General features: G+C 37.8%; 1 protein-coding gene across 1 annotated transcript; it reads left to right on the top strand.

The window, feature by feature from the left end:
- Positions 1-10,932: 10,932 nt before the first annotated feature.
- GRM1 (glutamate receptor, metabotropic 1) lies at positions 10,933-11,724 on the top strand. The gene has a single exon (XM_008576633.1). The coding sequence runs from the start codon at positions 10,933-10,935 to the stop codon at positions 11,722-11,724; it is 792 nt and encodes a 263-aa protein (XP_008574855.1).
- The last annotated feature ends 4,587 nt before the right edge of the window (positions 11,725-16,311 follow it).

Below are 16,311 nucleotides of genomic sequence, written 5' to 3'. Positions count from 1 at the left end.
GTTCAAGACTTTTGACCATTTGGGCCGGCCCGGTGGCGCACTGCTACAGTGCGCCGCTTGGGAGCGTGGCGGCGCTCCTGCTGAGGGTTCGGATCCCACATACAGACCGGCCGCTCACTGGCTGAGCGAGGTGCGGGCGCAGCACCGAGGGTTGCAATCCCGTTGCCAGTCCCGGTCCGGTACGGGCGCGACACTGAGGATTGCGATGTGTTGCCAGACACGAAAAAAGACAAAAAGGAAAAAAAAAAGACTTTTGACCATTTAAAAAATTTGACTGTTAATCATTTTATCATAGATTCGTAGAAGTTTGCACATAGATACAAGCTCTTTGTCATATATATCTCTATCTTTATATCTATCACACATTTTCCCAGTATGTTTTCATTTTCTCAGTTTTATCTTTTGAGGAATAAAAGTTTTAAATTTCGATGAAGTCTAATTAATCTTTTTTTCTTTTATGATTGGTGCATTTGGTGTCCTAAAATATCATTTTATATCTCAAGATTACACAGACACTCTTCTTTGTTTTCTCCTACAAATCTTTATAGTCCAACAGCTTTTTTTTTTTTTTTTAACTGTCTTCTTTGCTTTCTCACATTGTTCAGGACCATGGTTTTTCTTCAGTGTAGTTCACTTTCTCAAATCTAAAGTATAATGATGCTTCAATCTTCTTAGTGGCTATTTGCTGCCATCTCCCCAAACTCCTTAACGTGGCTTACAAAGCCCTTCGTCAAGTCTTTCTCTCTCAAAGGAACTTCCTATCACTATTCCATCCTCTGCTAGCCTCTGAATTGGCTCTGCCAAACCAATTATATTCCTATTAAAGCACCAAACTCTCCTTTACTTCAGGACTATTGCAGTTTCTCTGACTGGACTATCTTTTTGCCTACTCATTATCCTCATCATCTAGGCAACTTCTACTTGTTTCTCAGTCTTGGTATCAGTGTTGTTTTTCCTGGGAAGCCTTTTTTGACCTTTGAAGACAGGTGCTCGTTCCACGTGGTCCCATAGCACTTTGGAGTTTTCCCTATTATGGTAATTTTCACACTGTTCTGTTCTGGTTGTGTACTAGGTGTGTTTCTCACTAGACTACAAATTTCTGGAAGGGAAGGGCTATATCTTGTTCACTATGGTGTCTGCAGTACTCTACAGAATTGTTGTAATATAAAAAGGGTAATGGAATAGCTACAATGATGAATAGGATTGGTGAAGATAGCATCTGTGACCTAGTGGAATCCATCATTATGAATTGAAGATATTTATTTCACATTTTGCTGTAATATTTTAAAAAATTAATAAATATTTATTACAGAAATTTAAAAAACCAGAGAAAAAATGAAAATTTTTATTATAGTGTCTTTTATAACTAATAACTGTTAATATTTTGATGTAATTTCCTTGCAGCCTTTTTTAGCTGTATATGTGCTTTCATGCTATTTAAAAATAAACTTAGATCAAATAGTAAGTGCAGTTTTAAATTTTAATGGCTATTTCTTAAATAACCATCAAGATAAATCCATACATGATGAGGCCAAAATTTAACAATGAATTTTTTAAAAGTACACTCAAATTTTTGTATCTGAGAGATTATTTTTCCCTTCAGAAATGCAGTGATGCTGCAATTGCTCAAATACTTTTAGAGATGATCTTCAGAATTGCCTTTAGATCCTAAGAAATATAATTTCTCCAGAACCACAACTCATTTTTGATTGAAAATTTATCCATTTAATCAACAAATGCTTGTTGAGTTCTAAGTACTATTTTAGGTTCTAGAGATTTATTTGTGAACAAGACGCTATTCTCTTCTTTCAAGAATCTTGATTACTTTTTATTATTTAAGAGTTTTGAGGGGGCCGGCCCGGTGGCGCGCTGGATAGTGCACCGCTTGGGAAGCGCGGTGGCGCTCCCGCCCGAGGGTTCGGATCCCACATACAGACCGGTTCCCGCTCACTGGCTGAGCGAGGCGCAGGAGCAACGCCGAGGTTTGCAATCCCGTTGCCGGTCCCCGGTCCGGTACGGGGGCAACACTGAGGGTTGTGATCCATTGCTGGACACGGAAAAAAGACAAAAGACAAAAAAAAAAAAAAAGGAGTTTTGAGGATGATTGATCATTATCAGAAAATTAAGTGCACACTCAAAGGATGATAATTTGCTATGATTAATGATATTAAAAGCAATGCTCTGCAGTTTATTAGATAATTTTCATAACTACTCTAAAATTATTTTCATTAGTGGCAACATAGTTGGAACAAATTACTCTTTTGAAAGTGACCACAATAATTGTGAATGAGACCAAGTAAAATGAAAATTAAAAAAAAATCAGTAATATAGTGTTACTGTATGATCTGATTTAAAAGTGCCAAATAAACACTTTTTTCATGATTTCCTTCAGAACCGGAAGCTTTCATGGATAAGCTGGATTTAAAATTAAATTTTGAATAAGGGCAAATACATATAAAAGGTGAAAAATGGGCGTATTTTTTTTTGTGGAATGAGGTGTATAAGCTGAGGCATGTATAAGCTAAGGCTTGTTTGGCTAGAATAGGAGAATGGGATCAAATATTAAGGGTTACATCAGAGTTACATAGGAAACTTCAAAAATATGCCTTCACTGTTCTGACAACATGTTGGGTATATCTGAGTCAGAGTTCTGTTTCTCTGGTCTGCTCCCTACCCCTGACTTTCCACACCTTAGGGAGGGGAAGGGCTGAATATGAATAGTTATTAGGTTTTGCTTCTGTAAACACCTTCCACATTCAAAGGACTTTGGGTGCCAGGTTAAGGAACTGAGACATCATTCTATTGGCAACTGGGATCTATTGCAGGCTTTGAGCCATGTAATGGACAGGTAAAGGCTGTGTTTTTGGTAGATCAATATTTTAGTGATATGTTGGATGGATAACAACCATGTCGTAGATTTTCTGTTACCGTGAGGTAGAAACACAATATATTGCTGTTTAAACAAGAATAATAATTTAATTTGCTGTGTAAGTGTGACTGTAGTAAAGTAAAGGTTTTTAAAAAGAAGTTTTTTTTGGATTTGGAAATTTAGATACTTTTCTTACTTTAATTGTTCAAAAGTTGGCTGTGAGACTGTGCAAGTAGGTTACTGCCTTTATTAGAACTGTTATAAAAGATGGCTATTTTAAGCAAATAGAACAATCACCTGTAATGTTTATGCCCTCAACAGATGAAAGGCCCAAAGGAAAATAATTTAAATTCATTTTCTTTATTACTAAAATTGTTTTCTGAGAAGAGAGTATCAGTTCAAAACTTAAGGAAGAATAAAAATAGGTATCAGTCAGTTCAGTTCATATGGTTGATTTTTATTACACTCAATTTATAAGTTTGGTAGTGTGATATAGTACTGCACCTAATTTGTTCTTTAAGCTCAGGTAAAGAAGATTCTTAGTTTCTTAATTTTTCCATCTATAAGATCACGGTAATATGTCTATTTTGCCAATCTCATGTGATGGTTTTGAGAATATTTTCAAACGTTTATCTTCAAAACGTATAGCCACAACATTAAATAAAGGTTAGTTTCTATTTATTTATTATCTCCTTTTTTACCGTTATAAAATTTCTAAGTTTATTTGCTATAGGATAACATATGTAGTACAGTAATGAAAAGGGTTTCATCACATTTGGAATACATTTCAGTACTTCAAATGTAGTAACGTTTATAGTGTGAATATGTTTCTATATGGTTTTATACTAATTAAGCTAGTTACTTGCACTTGAGAAATAGTCTCAAAATAATTGCAATCTCTACATTTATATGAAGAATAAATGAGAAAAGTCTGTGAGCTGCCTGTCTTTGATCTTCTTATAGAAATGCATAAACACAAGATGATAATTTTAGTGTTCAGAAAGAATATTTTCATTCATTTTTTTAACCAATATTGAACACCTATCATGAACCAGACATTGTTATAGGCACTGGGGATACAGCAGGAAATAAAAGACAATAATTGCAGCCCTCATTGTGCTTCCAGAAAAATTGTTTGCCTTATTCTCCTCAGTTGTATTTTAATACTTTAAAAATAAATGTTTTGACAATTCTGGCAGAATAGTATATGGCCAAATTGTGTATGGAAGCTGATGCTTTCGGTCTTATCTCTGTATAATCTATGTACTGTCATAGCCTAATTAACAGACCAATAAAATAATCGAATATATAGCAAATTTGGCTTTTTTTAGTTCTTATTTTTGAAAAATATTTCGTATATTTTGTTAATCAACCAAGTTTTATCAAAATATTTTGAACTTCTGAAAGGGAGAGGTTTTATTTTATAATTTTTATTGCCTTTTGTTCAGAACAAAAAGTGCAATTAAGATATGGCAATTTACTTCTTGATTAAAGCAATGTAGATAGCCAAATTGGATAAATAAACTGAAAATTCTCACTGGGGTTTGAGTTATCTTGCTGAATCCATGAATTAAATATTAGAATGTAAGAAATGTCATACTAGATTAAATCAGTTGTCCATGGAGCATGGCAGTTTTTGGAAAAGCATGATGTTCACTCTCCATGACATTGATTTACCTTGAACATCCATTATATTCCTTTTGTAATACATTACATGTATCAATTTTCTACAAAGACCTTCTTTGATCTCATTTCTATTTCAGTCAGTACTACCTCTTTAGTAATGAGTTTATTACCTCTTGTGTATACTTCACTTCCATATTCTAATGACTGTGTAAACTTTACTTTTTAACCTATTAAGTAGATTACACTCTAATTTGGCATATATGCTTAACTCATTCATTTCTTTTATCTAGTTCACCTCTTATCTTTTTCATATGAAGAGTTTGAATTTTCTACTGATTTTATATGGAAGACTTTACACCCACTAGTTCATTTCTAACCTAGACTTGTTCCTCTGTGATGTCCTTTATGATGAAGGGCAATGAGAATTATGTACACATTCATAAGAAGAGTGACCACAATTTTGTTAATGGGTGACATTTGCTTTATTACCATATAATGATGGTGAGCATTCTGTTGTTTTTATTTTTACAGTGCAACACTAATCATTATGCTTATCTTGAGATAATTTCTGATATTCTTTTGCTTAATCTCTGCTATATTTTATATTATATTTCTCAGACCAAAACCTAACAACACTTTTTACCCTACTACAAATCACACACAGAGTGTAATTGTGTATATATACCCCATTTTCTTTATCCAATCATCTGTTGATAAACATTTAGGATAGTTCCATATTTTGGTTATTGTGAATAGAGCTGTCATAAACATGGTAGTTCAGGTATCCCTTCAGAGTGATGTTTTCCATTCCTTTGGGTATATACCCAGTAGTGGGATTGTTGGGTAATATGGTAGTTCTATCTGTAGTTGTTTGAGAAACATCCATGCTGTTTTCCAGAATGGCTATACTAATTTACAATCCCACCAGCAATGTATAAGAGTTCCCCTTTCTCTACATCTTTTCTAGCATTTGTTATTTTCTGTCTTTTTGACAATAGCTGGTCTAACTGGGGTGAGATGATATCTCAATATGGTTTTTATTTGCATTTCTCTGATGATTAGCTATGTTGAGCATTTTTTCTTGTATATACCTGATTGCCATTTGTGCATCTTGTTTGAGAAAAGTCTGTTCAGCTCCTTTGACCATTTTTTAATTGGGTTATTTCTTTTACTGTTAAGTTGTTTGACTTACTTATATATTCTGGATATTAGCCTCTTGTTGGATGCATAGTTCATAAATATTTTGTCCCATTTTGTAGGTTGTCTTTTCACTCTGTTGATTGTTTCCTTTGCTGTGCAGAAGCCTTTTAGATTGATAAAATCCCATTAGTTTATTTTTGCTTTTGTTGCCTGTGCTTTTAAGGTGTTATTCATAAAATCTTTGCCTAGTCCTATGTCTTGGCAATTTCCCCTGTGTTTTCTTCTAGAAGTTTTACAGTTTCATTTCTTACGTTTAACTTTTTAATCCATTGTGCATTGATTTTTGTATATGGTGGGAGATAGGGGTCTACTTGCAATCTTCTACATGTGGACATCTAGTTGTCCCAGCACCATTTACTGAAGAGGCTCTTAGTACCTTTGTCAAAGAGCAGTTAGCTGTAAGTACATTGGTTTATTTCTGGGGTTTCTATTCTTTTTGATTGGTCCAAGTATCTGTTTTAATGCCAGTACCATGCTGTTTTGGATATCATAGCTTTGTAGTATATTTTGAAGTCAAGGAGTGTAATCTTTTCCACTTTTCTCTTTTTGCACAGGATTACTTTGGCTAGTCAGGGTCTTTTGTTGTTGCATCTGAAAGTTAGGATTGCTTTTTTCTGTTTCTGTGTATGTCATTGGTATTTTAATAGTAATTGCTTTGAATCTATAGATTGCTTTGGGTAGTATGGAAATTTTCACAATGTTAATTTTACCAATCCATAGTATGGAATGTCTTTCCATTTTTTTGTGTCCTCTTTCTTTCATCAGTGTTTTGTAGTTTTCATTGTAGAGATATTTCACCTCTTTGGTTAGATTTATTTCTAGGTATTTTATTTTCTTGGTGACTATTGTGAATGGGACTGCTATCTTGATTTCTTTTTCTGCTAATTTGTAGTTGGTATATAGAAACTCTACTGACGTTTGTATATTGATTTTATATCCTGCAATTTCACTGAATTTGTTTATCAACTCTAAGAGTTTTTTGGTGGAGTTTTTAGGTTTTTCTATATATAGGATCATGTCATCTGCAAACAGGGACAATTTGACTTCCTCCTTTCCAATTTGGATACTTTTTATTCTTTTCTTTTGTCTAATTGCTCTGGCTAGAACTTGCAGTACTATGTTAAATAGGTGTGTTGAAAGTGGGCATCCTTGTCTTCCTGTTCTTAGAGGAAAAGCTTTCACTTTTTTCCTATTCAGGATGATGTTAGCTGTGGGTTTGTTTTATCGTGTTGAGATACTTTTCTTCCATACCTCATTTGTTGAGTTTTTATCGTTAAAGGATGTTGAATTTTATCAAATGCTTTTTCTGTGTCTATTGAGATGATCATATAATTTTTATCTTTCATTTTTTGTTGATGTGATCCTATTATCTTTCAATTGTATTTTTCCATGAACTTTTTTGATGTACCCCTCTTATTTGTTATTTGTGTGTAACTCATTATTTTAGTAATTCTCTTCAGTCCTACTAATAAAACCATCCTTTAGATGTCTGCACACATCCCTGCCTCTCATGGTGAAGCCTTTATTTTCAGGAACAGAAAGAATATTCTGGTGCTCTTGTCTTCTCCCATCTCAATGCCTTCTTATTTCTTACTTTTGTTCTATGTTTTCTATAGTTTGGTCTTAAATTATTATCGGTAAATTTAATTGATAATTTCAAATCAATACATTTGAATCTATTTTTTCTTTAACACTCTTAATATATAATTTATGCATATGCACACATCTGCTATGTTATGATCCCCAAGTTTATCCTCTTTAAAATGATTTATTCCAGCCAGCTCAAATGTGTGGTTTTTACTTGGACTGTAAAATGAATTTGGGAACCAATAAATCTAAACATTTAATTATTCCTTTAGTAGGACAGCTTTTTCTAAACTACAGCAATTTGATATATTGAAGATATTCAACTGTGAGATGCACATATTGAAGCTAAATGTGTACTTCAGAGATGTTACTTTCTCTAATCCTGGAAATCATAATTAATGGCTTATTTATCTTTGCACATTCACTATATCTATGAAACATTCCAGGAAAATTATGTTTAGGGCTTATCATGCTAGAATGGTGTTATTTAAAATTGAACTTAATGGCTATTAGAGAAAGCGAAGTACTATGGAACTTTGTGAATGCCCGTGTCTTGCTCTTCTCACAACAGACATCCTCCAGGGGGACAGGCAGGGAACCATTTTGCCCTTTATGTGAAGACAGAAAGTTATCTCCTTCCATTTTCTTAAGTAAACATGTAGCTACTCCCAGATCTGAAATCTTTTAGCCTAAAGAGTGTGCACCTGGTTCAGTGCATTATTGTGGATAAAAAAAAAAGACCTCTTTAGATTGTCTAAAAAAGTTCAGAAAATTCTGATACTGGGGGAAAAAAGACAAGAACCAGAACAAGAAAGACCTTTTACTTTTGATTGGAGACATTGTTTCCTTTCCTAAGATTCATGGAACACACTGAAGCCTATTTGAATCTGTATCATGTGGTTTGTCCCCCTCTAGCCTGACATGATGCCATTCCACAGTATGATGATATGAGCAAGGTGATTATACAGGGACCCACATAAGCTGATCTCTCTGCTCTGCAGATGACACAAATAGAAAGCTTTGAACGAGAGTGGAAAGGCACACTGTCACTTCTCTGTCTCCTCTGGAAAAGCTGGGACACATTCTGTTTAGCCGATTTGTCCCCAAAGGAATGTGACTTAACCTCCACTTTTCACACAGTGAAAAGCAATACCATAGACCTGTCGGGAAGGTAATGGCAGACTGGAAGGAATTTGGATACGTGTTTTTCACTCCAGTGTTTTCATGTGACTTGATTCTCATTCTCAATTTGGTACATCTTGATCTCAAAAATGCAGCCACGATTTGCTTCTTTTCATTTGGCTTTCCTAGGCTCATGATGTGGACTGTCCCTCTTTTCCCTCCGCCTACCCCAGGTAACTTCTTCTGTTTCTCTTGCAACCTACTCATAGATCCTTCCCCCTCATAGATGTCTACGCATGTATTTACCTTCTGTTTCCCTTGATAAGTACATTATTTCCAGAGAGAGAAAACACAGTTGAGTTCCTGAGATATAAGCAAAGATACCCACCCCAAAGCAGCCTAGGTGGTTCCCCACTCCCTTGGCCGGATCTGACTATACATTTATCTGACAGCTTCTTTAAGACCGCTCCGGTAGTAAAGGTATTTATATCCCCCACTTCTCCCTGGCTTTTCTTCCCTCCCTCCTCTATTATACGACTGATTGTTGTGCATGAGAAAATAGACAAGCCTTGGGTGACCTGTTTTTTTTTTTTTTTCTTCTTTTTTTCCTTTTTAAAAAAACCCTCCCTCCCTCTCTTTTTTTCCCTTGCGGTGAAATAGTGCTGATGAAAGAGGGCGCTAGTGTACAGCCCAGATCGCATCCTTGCACCGTCTGGATTGGAGCTGAGGGGTCTGCGAACCGAGCGCGCGGCCGCGATCCTCTGGCTCGAGGACCACAGCGCTGTCTACTCCGACTCAGGTACGTCTCAAGTCCCCCATATCCTGCAAACAGACTCAGGTGAGCGGACGCTTCCCCGCGGCGAGCCCCAACCACAAGGGCCAAAGTCCCAGTCTACCGGGTTCCCACCCCCTGGTTCCAGGAGCATCCTCGCTTATTCTTTTCTTCTCGTCCTGCCTTCCTGGGAAGCGTCGGGACCCATGTGTGCCTGGGTTGTCTTCGTCTTTTGCCTGCCTCTCCTGTCCTCTCACCCCCCACCCGCTCCCGCAGCCCCTTTCTCATTCGACTCTCACCTTGAGGAAGGGAGCCGGGAAGGGACGGGAGAGGGAGCCAACTTCCAGCCCAGGGCGGCTGAGATCTGCCCCCGAAGCGGTGGGGTTTGAATATGTACCTGCAGGAGCGCGGCGAGGCGAGGACAAGGAGCGTGGAGGGATGGTGGGGATGCCAGGGGAGGAGTGTGTGTGTGTGTGTGTGCGTGTGTGTGTGTGCGTGCGTGTGTGTGTGCGTGTGTGTGTCTGGGCGAAGAACACGGAGGGGGCAGTTGAAAGAGCGAAGGCGGGCGGGGGTGTCGAGGACCTGCAATTCACTGGTCAAAGCGTCCCTTACAGGCCCTGCGGGGGGACGTCTCCAGGGCTGGACCGAGCACTGTCCAGGGTTCTGACGGCGGCAGTGCTCAGGCTGCCGAGGCGAGAGCAACACCGGAGCTCCCCTCCGTTCGTTCCCTTTCCAGCAACTGGGCAAAGCCAAAAGGTCCCGATTTAGGCGAGTGCAGCAGCTCCTACCCCCTCCCCGCATCGCGGGAGACAAGTTACCTGACCTGCACCTTGAACGTCTACAGTAATCCTGGCTTCTTAGGGGGAAAACCTACCAAACTCCGACCTACGGAGACTTTACCAGGCGTTGCCTTAGTAACTCATACGGATTTTCACCAAGCGGGAACAGTTACATTTACTACTTGGATTGTATGTCAGGGTCTCTTCCTCTCCTCGCAGTGGAAAAAAAAAAAAGGTGCGCCCCTGGTTAACATTCATTTTAAAGTAACATTTCCATCTTTACAATGAGTTTCCAAATTTTCTTCTGGGAAAAAGTTGATCTTTTCAAATCCGGGAAGTTCTCTTAGGGTGAAAGACCTACCCCTCCCCTCCTCTCTCCTCCTACCCACTCCGTCCCCCAGGTCAGAAAGCACCGTAGGCATGTGGGGACCAGGAAGGTACTTGAAGCTGGAGGAGGGGGCGAGTGGGCAGGGCTCTGCGCCGCCCGGGACCCGCGAGGGCACCAGGGCAGGACACAGAACTTTTCTCATTGACCAGAGCTGCCTCCAGAGCCGTCTGTCCAGCCGATGTCGCGATGTGCCAAAATGAAATGGACCGGACAACTGTTCACCTCACTGATCCCAGGTCCTGTAATGACTGGGCTTTGATTTTCTCCTTCTTTTGTCAGCAGAGTCCAGCTCATTGCTGCCAACACAACGCCCATTGGACCCTTGATCAGTTCACCTCGATGCCCCGCTGAAGAACGGAAACTCGAATTCCCCTGAAACGCCCCCACGGCGTGGAGGACCAGGCGGCGGAGGCGGAGGGGAGGAAGACGGTGGCGGGGACTGCGGCGAAGGCGGGGGAGTGACAGCGCCGGCGGGGGGCGCCAAGCCGGGAGAGGCGGCGTCGGGCGTCTCCGTGGCGGGAGCAGCGAGCCTGCAGGCGGGACCCGCGCGGAGGGCGGCTGGCCTGCCGTGGACGGCGACCTCACCACCATGGCCCGGCTCCTGTTGGTTTTCTTCCCAGCGATCTTTCTGGAGATGTCTCTTCTCCCCAGGAGCCCCGGCAGGAAAGTGCTGCTGGCGGGAGCCTCATCTCAGCGCTCCGTGGCAAGAATGGACGGAGATGTCATCATTGGGGCCCTGTTCTCGGTGCACCACCAGCCTCCGGCCGAGAAGGTGCCCGAGAGAAAGTGTGGGGAGATCAGGGAGCAGTACGGCATCCAGAGGGTGGAGGCCATGTTCCACACGTTGGATAAGATCAACGCAGACCCGGTGCTCCTGCCCAATATCACCCTGGGCAGCGAAATCCGGGACTCCTGCTGGCACTCTTCGGTGGCTCTGGAACAGAGCATCGAGTTCATCAGGGACTCCTTAATTTCCATTCGAGATGAGAAGGATGTGCTCAACCGGTGCCTGCCTGACGGCCAGTACCTCCCCCCAGGCAGGACTAAGAAGCCCATTGCGGGCGTGATCGGCCCGGGCTCCAGCTCCGTAGCCATTCAAGTGCAGAACCTGCTCCAGCTCTTCGACATCCCCCAGATCGCTTACTCTGCCACGAGCATCGACCTGAGTGATAAAACTTTGTACAAATACTTCCTGAGGGTTGTCCCTTCTGACACTTTGCAGGCAAGGGCGATGCTTGACATAGTCAAGCGTTACAATTGGACCTATGTCTCTGCAGTCCACACAGAAGGTAGGCATTACTTTGGGGAAAGAAAGGTACTGAGAAAACCAGAGCATTGCATGATGTGCTCCTGGAATTCCTGTTTATTTCTAGTACTGTGAGGAACAGACTTTACCCTTCTCAGTACACGCCCACCCAGGCATTGACTTTTATCCTTGTTCCCTTAGAATTGTAGTGTAGAAAAACTCTATCCCATGGTATTTCTGGGATAGTAGGAGCTGAAAAGATATCAAACTCTCCATGCAAAGTGCTCAGCTGTAGTTTTTAAGACTTACATGACTGTTTGCCCTCATATTTGCAGTTTGTGTTTGGAAGGCTAATTTGCCCAAGGTGTTATATTACCCTTCAGTGACTGGCTATGAGTTTCCAAGCTTAATGAGCTAATCCAGTGTGAGTGATTAGCAAAAAGAAATCACTGTCCCATTAATTGGACTTGAAAGCTTCATCTTGTCTTGAACAACTGAAGATGTTTTTTGTCCTCTTGTGTTCCTTCCTACACATTCAAAACTTGCCTGTGAGTGGAGGATTAATGCAGTCATTTCCCTCAGTATATCAGAAACTTATTTTTAATTCTGGGGTAACTTAAATACAAAGAAAAAGTATATCATTTAAACCATTTGTTTTTCTCCTTACTTTATATGTTAAAGTTGTCCAGATTCCCTCACTCCCGCAAGAATTATTCTGTTTTATGAGAAATAGCACTGACGACCTATTGGATTTGAGTTTTGGCCTCAAGTCTTTTTCTTCTAATACACTGATTTTGCTTATTAGAATTTAAGGTCAGATCAATTATAAATTTCTAATGAAAGGATAGCAGATGTCAAGTTTAAAATGGCATTTTAAAATTAAATAGATTTACCTGAGATTAAAAGCTTGGATTTTTCCAGAGACTTATATATGTAAATTCTCAAAAAAAAAAATTCTTATATAAAGATTTTCTTTATTTCCTCACCTTATTCTATATAGATTTTTGGATAAAACAAGGTTTTTGAGCTCATCTACTCTTAAGTCCTCTAGTAGGTTTATAAAGAAACTGAGGCCTTGATTATAAATTAATGCCTAGGATGATTCACATGTATATGATGGTATATAGAAGAAAATCATGAGGGTGTTGATGCATTCATATTTCTTAAAATCAAGGTTAAAAGAAAGGCCATCGGCATGGCTTTGTGTTCTTTTAATATTTACACAATATTTGGTTACTTGTGTAAGGTCTGATTATAGAAATTAAGAAACATTCTTACTGAAGTGGTTATATGGTTAATGTTAATGAAACAGATGCTTTAATTTATAAAGGGAACAGAGTTTTCAGAACAAACAAAAATAATGTGGACTAGTACATTTTGATTTCAGAATATGCTTTTGGAAAAAAACTTTTTGCTGCAATACTGTGACTTCCAAAAACTGATTCATGTTTCCAAATCTTAATTTTTAATTATGAGCTATATACCTCTTTTTGAACAGAAACGTATTACTTTTTATAAGACTCAAATTTAAGCTCAGATGTTAATTCCTTACATTTTAATGTTTAGTTCTAAATTCCTGCATTTTAATACTTAACACTATTTTTTCTAGTGTTTACATGAAACATTTTGAAAGCACAAGTTAAAAACGTGTTGAATAGCAGCCCTAGATAGATCTCTCAAAAGGGAATGGCAAAATTTGGATTGAATGAGATTTACTTAAATATTGAATAATCCTCTCTCCACTGAATTGGATAATTGATTATTGATATTAGAAGTGTAGGTTTTTCTTTCAGGAAGAAGTAATGCTTCATCATTTTAATGTAGTAGTTTTATTATCCATATTTTATTACAAGATTATTTTATTTGGGGGAAGAAGGAGAGTAGAAGAAAGACTCCCACCACCCTTTCATCTGTTTACCAATTGTAACACTTTGCTAAACACAATTGCTAATAGTCGGTTGCTTTCTGACAACTAGGATTATGTTTTTGGAAAATTGGACTTATATTTGCTAATTTTGTTGAAGAAGGACTCATAGCAATACTTTCACCCATGTATTAATTTAGATTATTTTGTTTCCTTTCTGCCATCTGACTGGTGCTGTATGGCAGAGACAATGTCCCCATACTATTAAAGTAATTGACTAGATTGTGTTCATAGAATCACTTCGTAGCCAACTTTTGTATTTATTTTGTTACCAAGAGATTACACCATTCACCTTGCCATTTATATATATCTTGTTTTTTTCTGAAAGATATTTAATTTCTTCTCTTATTAGACATAGCATTTGTGAAAACTGTTTCTTTTACTTTTTTCTATCTGCAAAGGAATTTTGTGTAAGCCCCTTTGTGTAAACTCCAGCTAATAATTCATTTTTCCTGAGGCTCTGTCCTCCTGCCTCTCAGAGACCCATGGTTTACTGGCCTACAGGCACTTTCTTGGATCAGTTAGTAATTTTCTTGCCTTCAGAATGATGGGGTCACCTACTGGTGACAGTTCCCTGTCAAATAGCAGCTAAGACCACATATTTGTGCTGTCTCTGCCATCTGGGCACTTATTCAGCAAGAAAGCCAGTTTGTCTGGAGATTGGCAATTTGGAGTTTAGAAATTCCAGGACCTCCAGTGACCTTTCCCTCTCCTTTTCAAATCAGCCATTCCCTAGTCATTTTATCATCACCATTTCTTTTATTAGAAGTTAATCTAGTATAATTATTATCAAAAACACTAAGTGACTAGACTAGTGTACCTTCATTTCTACAGTTAATTTTGATAACTTAAAATCATAGATTTTAAACATCTTTTTAAAATAAATATTTTCAGAGAATAAATGCCCCAATGGTTCTTATATTTTTTTATTATTTTATTTTATATTAAAGTTAAGCTTGGAGGAATTTTTTTTTAACCAGGTAGAATTCATTGTTATATTCTTTTACATTCTTTTCAATCTTGTATCACATCATTTGTGCCACACTTGTCCTCTGGTCATGATAACTGTCATTTTACTTGATATATAAAAAAAAGAATCAGTGCACATAAAGTTATCTGCAATAGAGTCTCCAAAATTTTTTAATGATTGGTTCCTGAGAGGAATGTTGAGATGGATCTGGGCGGTGGCAGTATTGAAGCAATAGATAGAGCCTTATCCACAAATAACATTCAAATGAACTTAGGAGCAAGCTGCTCACCTGTAATGTATGTCTTTAAATATGCTAAGCATAGAGCACAAAAATAGCCTATTTCTGAGAAGAGTATCTTGGCCAAGGACACTGTATTGCATTCTTCTGATACAATGCAAATTCCCCATCAAAACCAAGTTTATTATTTCAAAAGGGTTGTAGAAAGCAATACTTAAAAATAATTCCAATTGATTATTTTAAAGCATTGAATGAATTTAATAAAGACTATTCTTTGAGTTTAAAAGTTTTTTGTTTTTTTTTGTTTGTATTTTAAAGCATTGAATGAATTTAATAAAGACTATTCTTTGAGTTTAAAAGTTTTTTGTTTGTTTTTTTTTTGTTTTGGATTGGATAAATTTTTGTTTAAACCTTTACCTCTTAGTATTTTGTCTCAGATAAGTACTGATATGATAAGAGGTTTAGTGATGTTGCTTTCTTCATGAAAATATTCACTTTAGGTGGCCTTTTGTTTATGGTTTGGCTTTCATTGTGGTGAAAATACTTTTTTTGACATTTGCTTATATTTTATGTGAAATTGGCCTTCTTTGGCTTCTTTTCAAAATCTGATGTTTTCCTTTTAGAAACTTTTTATTGATATAAAACAATTTAAAAGACTAATGACTGGCAACAGAGGAAAGTCCTCCAAAGTCAGAAATGCATAAGTTAACCATTACTTTAGCTAATGCAATTACATATGATAATTTTATACCTATCAAATGTATTTTCTACATATATGATCCTGTCTGTGCACCAATAACTTCTCTGTACCTTTCTCATTTTTTGTGTTTTTGAAGCTGGTGAGTATGGGGAACTGAACCCTTGACTTTGGCATTGTGATGCTGTAAGGCTGTGCTCTAACCAACTGAGCTAACCAGCCAACCCTTTCCTGTCTTGATTACAATCTATTTCACATGAAGTTACCTCAATATATAACTCTATTTTAGCATATAATAAGGAATGGGAGTGTCTTGAAAGGTTATTTAGGCCAACCAATTAAGGATGCTTAGAACAGCACAATTACATCCTTGCTCATACTCTACATCTTTAAATTATGATTAGCATTTCTAATGAGAGTGGCATAATATAGGCATTAAATTCAGAAGCAGAATTTCACCTATCTCTTAGTTCTTCTATAAAATAACTTAAACCTGACTCTGAAGTTTCCACCAATTCTCCAATGACAACTGGAAGTCATCCAAAATAATTCAGTCTTCTTCCATGTGATATTTGTCATCAATGAATCCTCCCTTTTTTATACCATACCTCACCATACATTCTGGTTTCAGTTCCTTACCATCATAGCTGGCTCCAGTATGTCTTAGATCAATTAATACCACAAAGTGTTTCAAAAAATATGTGCTGCTATTAGGTCATATCTCCTTCTTTTTATGATTGGATAGTTATTAATGTTGTTATAATTATTGCTATTATATACAAGAGTAAGACTTTGATTTTTTAAAAAATGTAAAATATTATCTTAAATTTGCCTTTCTAACTTATCAGTAAGTTCTGGGATTTTGAGTATTTAATTGAATTATTTAATTAATT

The sequence above is a fragment of the Galeopterus variegatus genome, unplaced genomic scaffold (assembly GCF_000696425.1).
Source record: "Galeopterus variegatus unplaced genomic scaffold, G_variegatus-3.0.2 Scaffold1378, whole genome shotgun sequence".
Lineage (NCBI taxonomy): Eukaryota > Metazoa > Chordata > Mammalia > Dermoptera > Cynocephalidae > Galeopterus > Galeopterus variegatus.
Note: the sequence above shows the minus strand (reverse complement) of the source record. Positions and strands in the feature narration are given on the sequence as shown.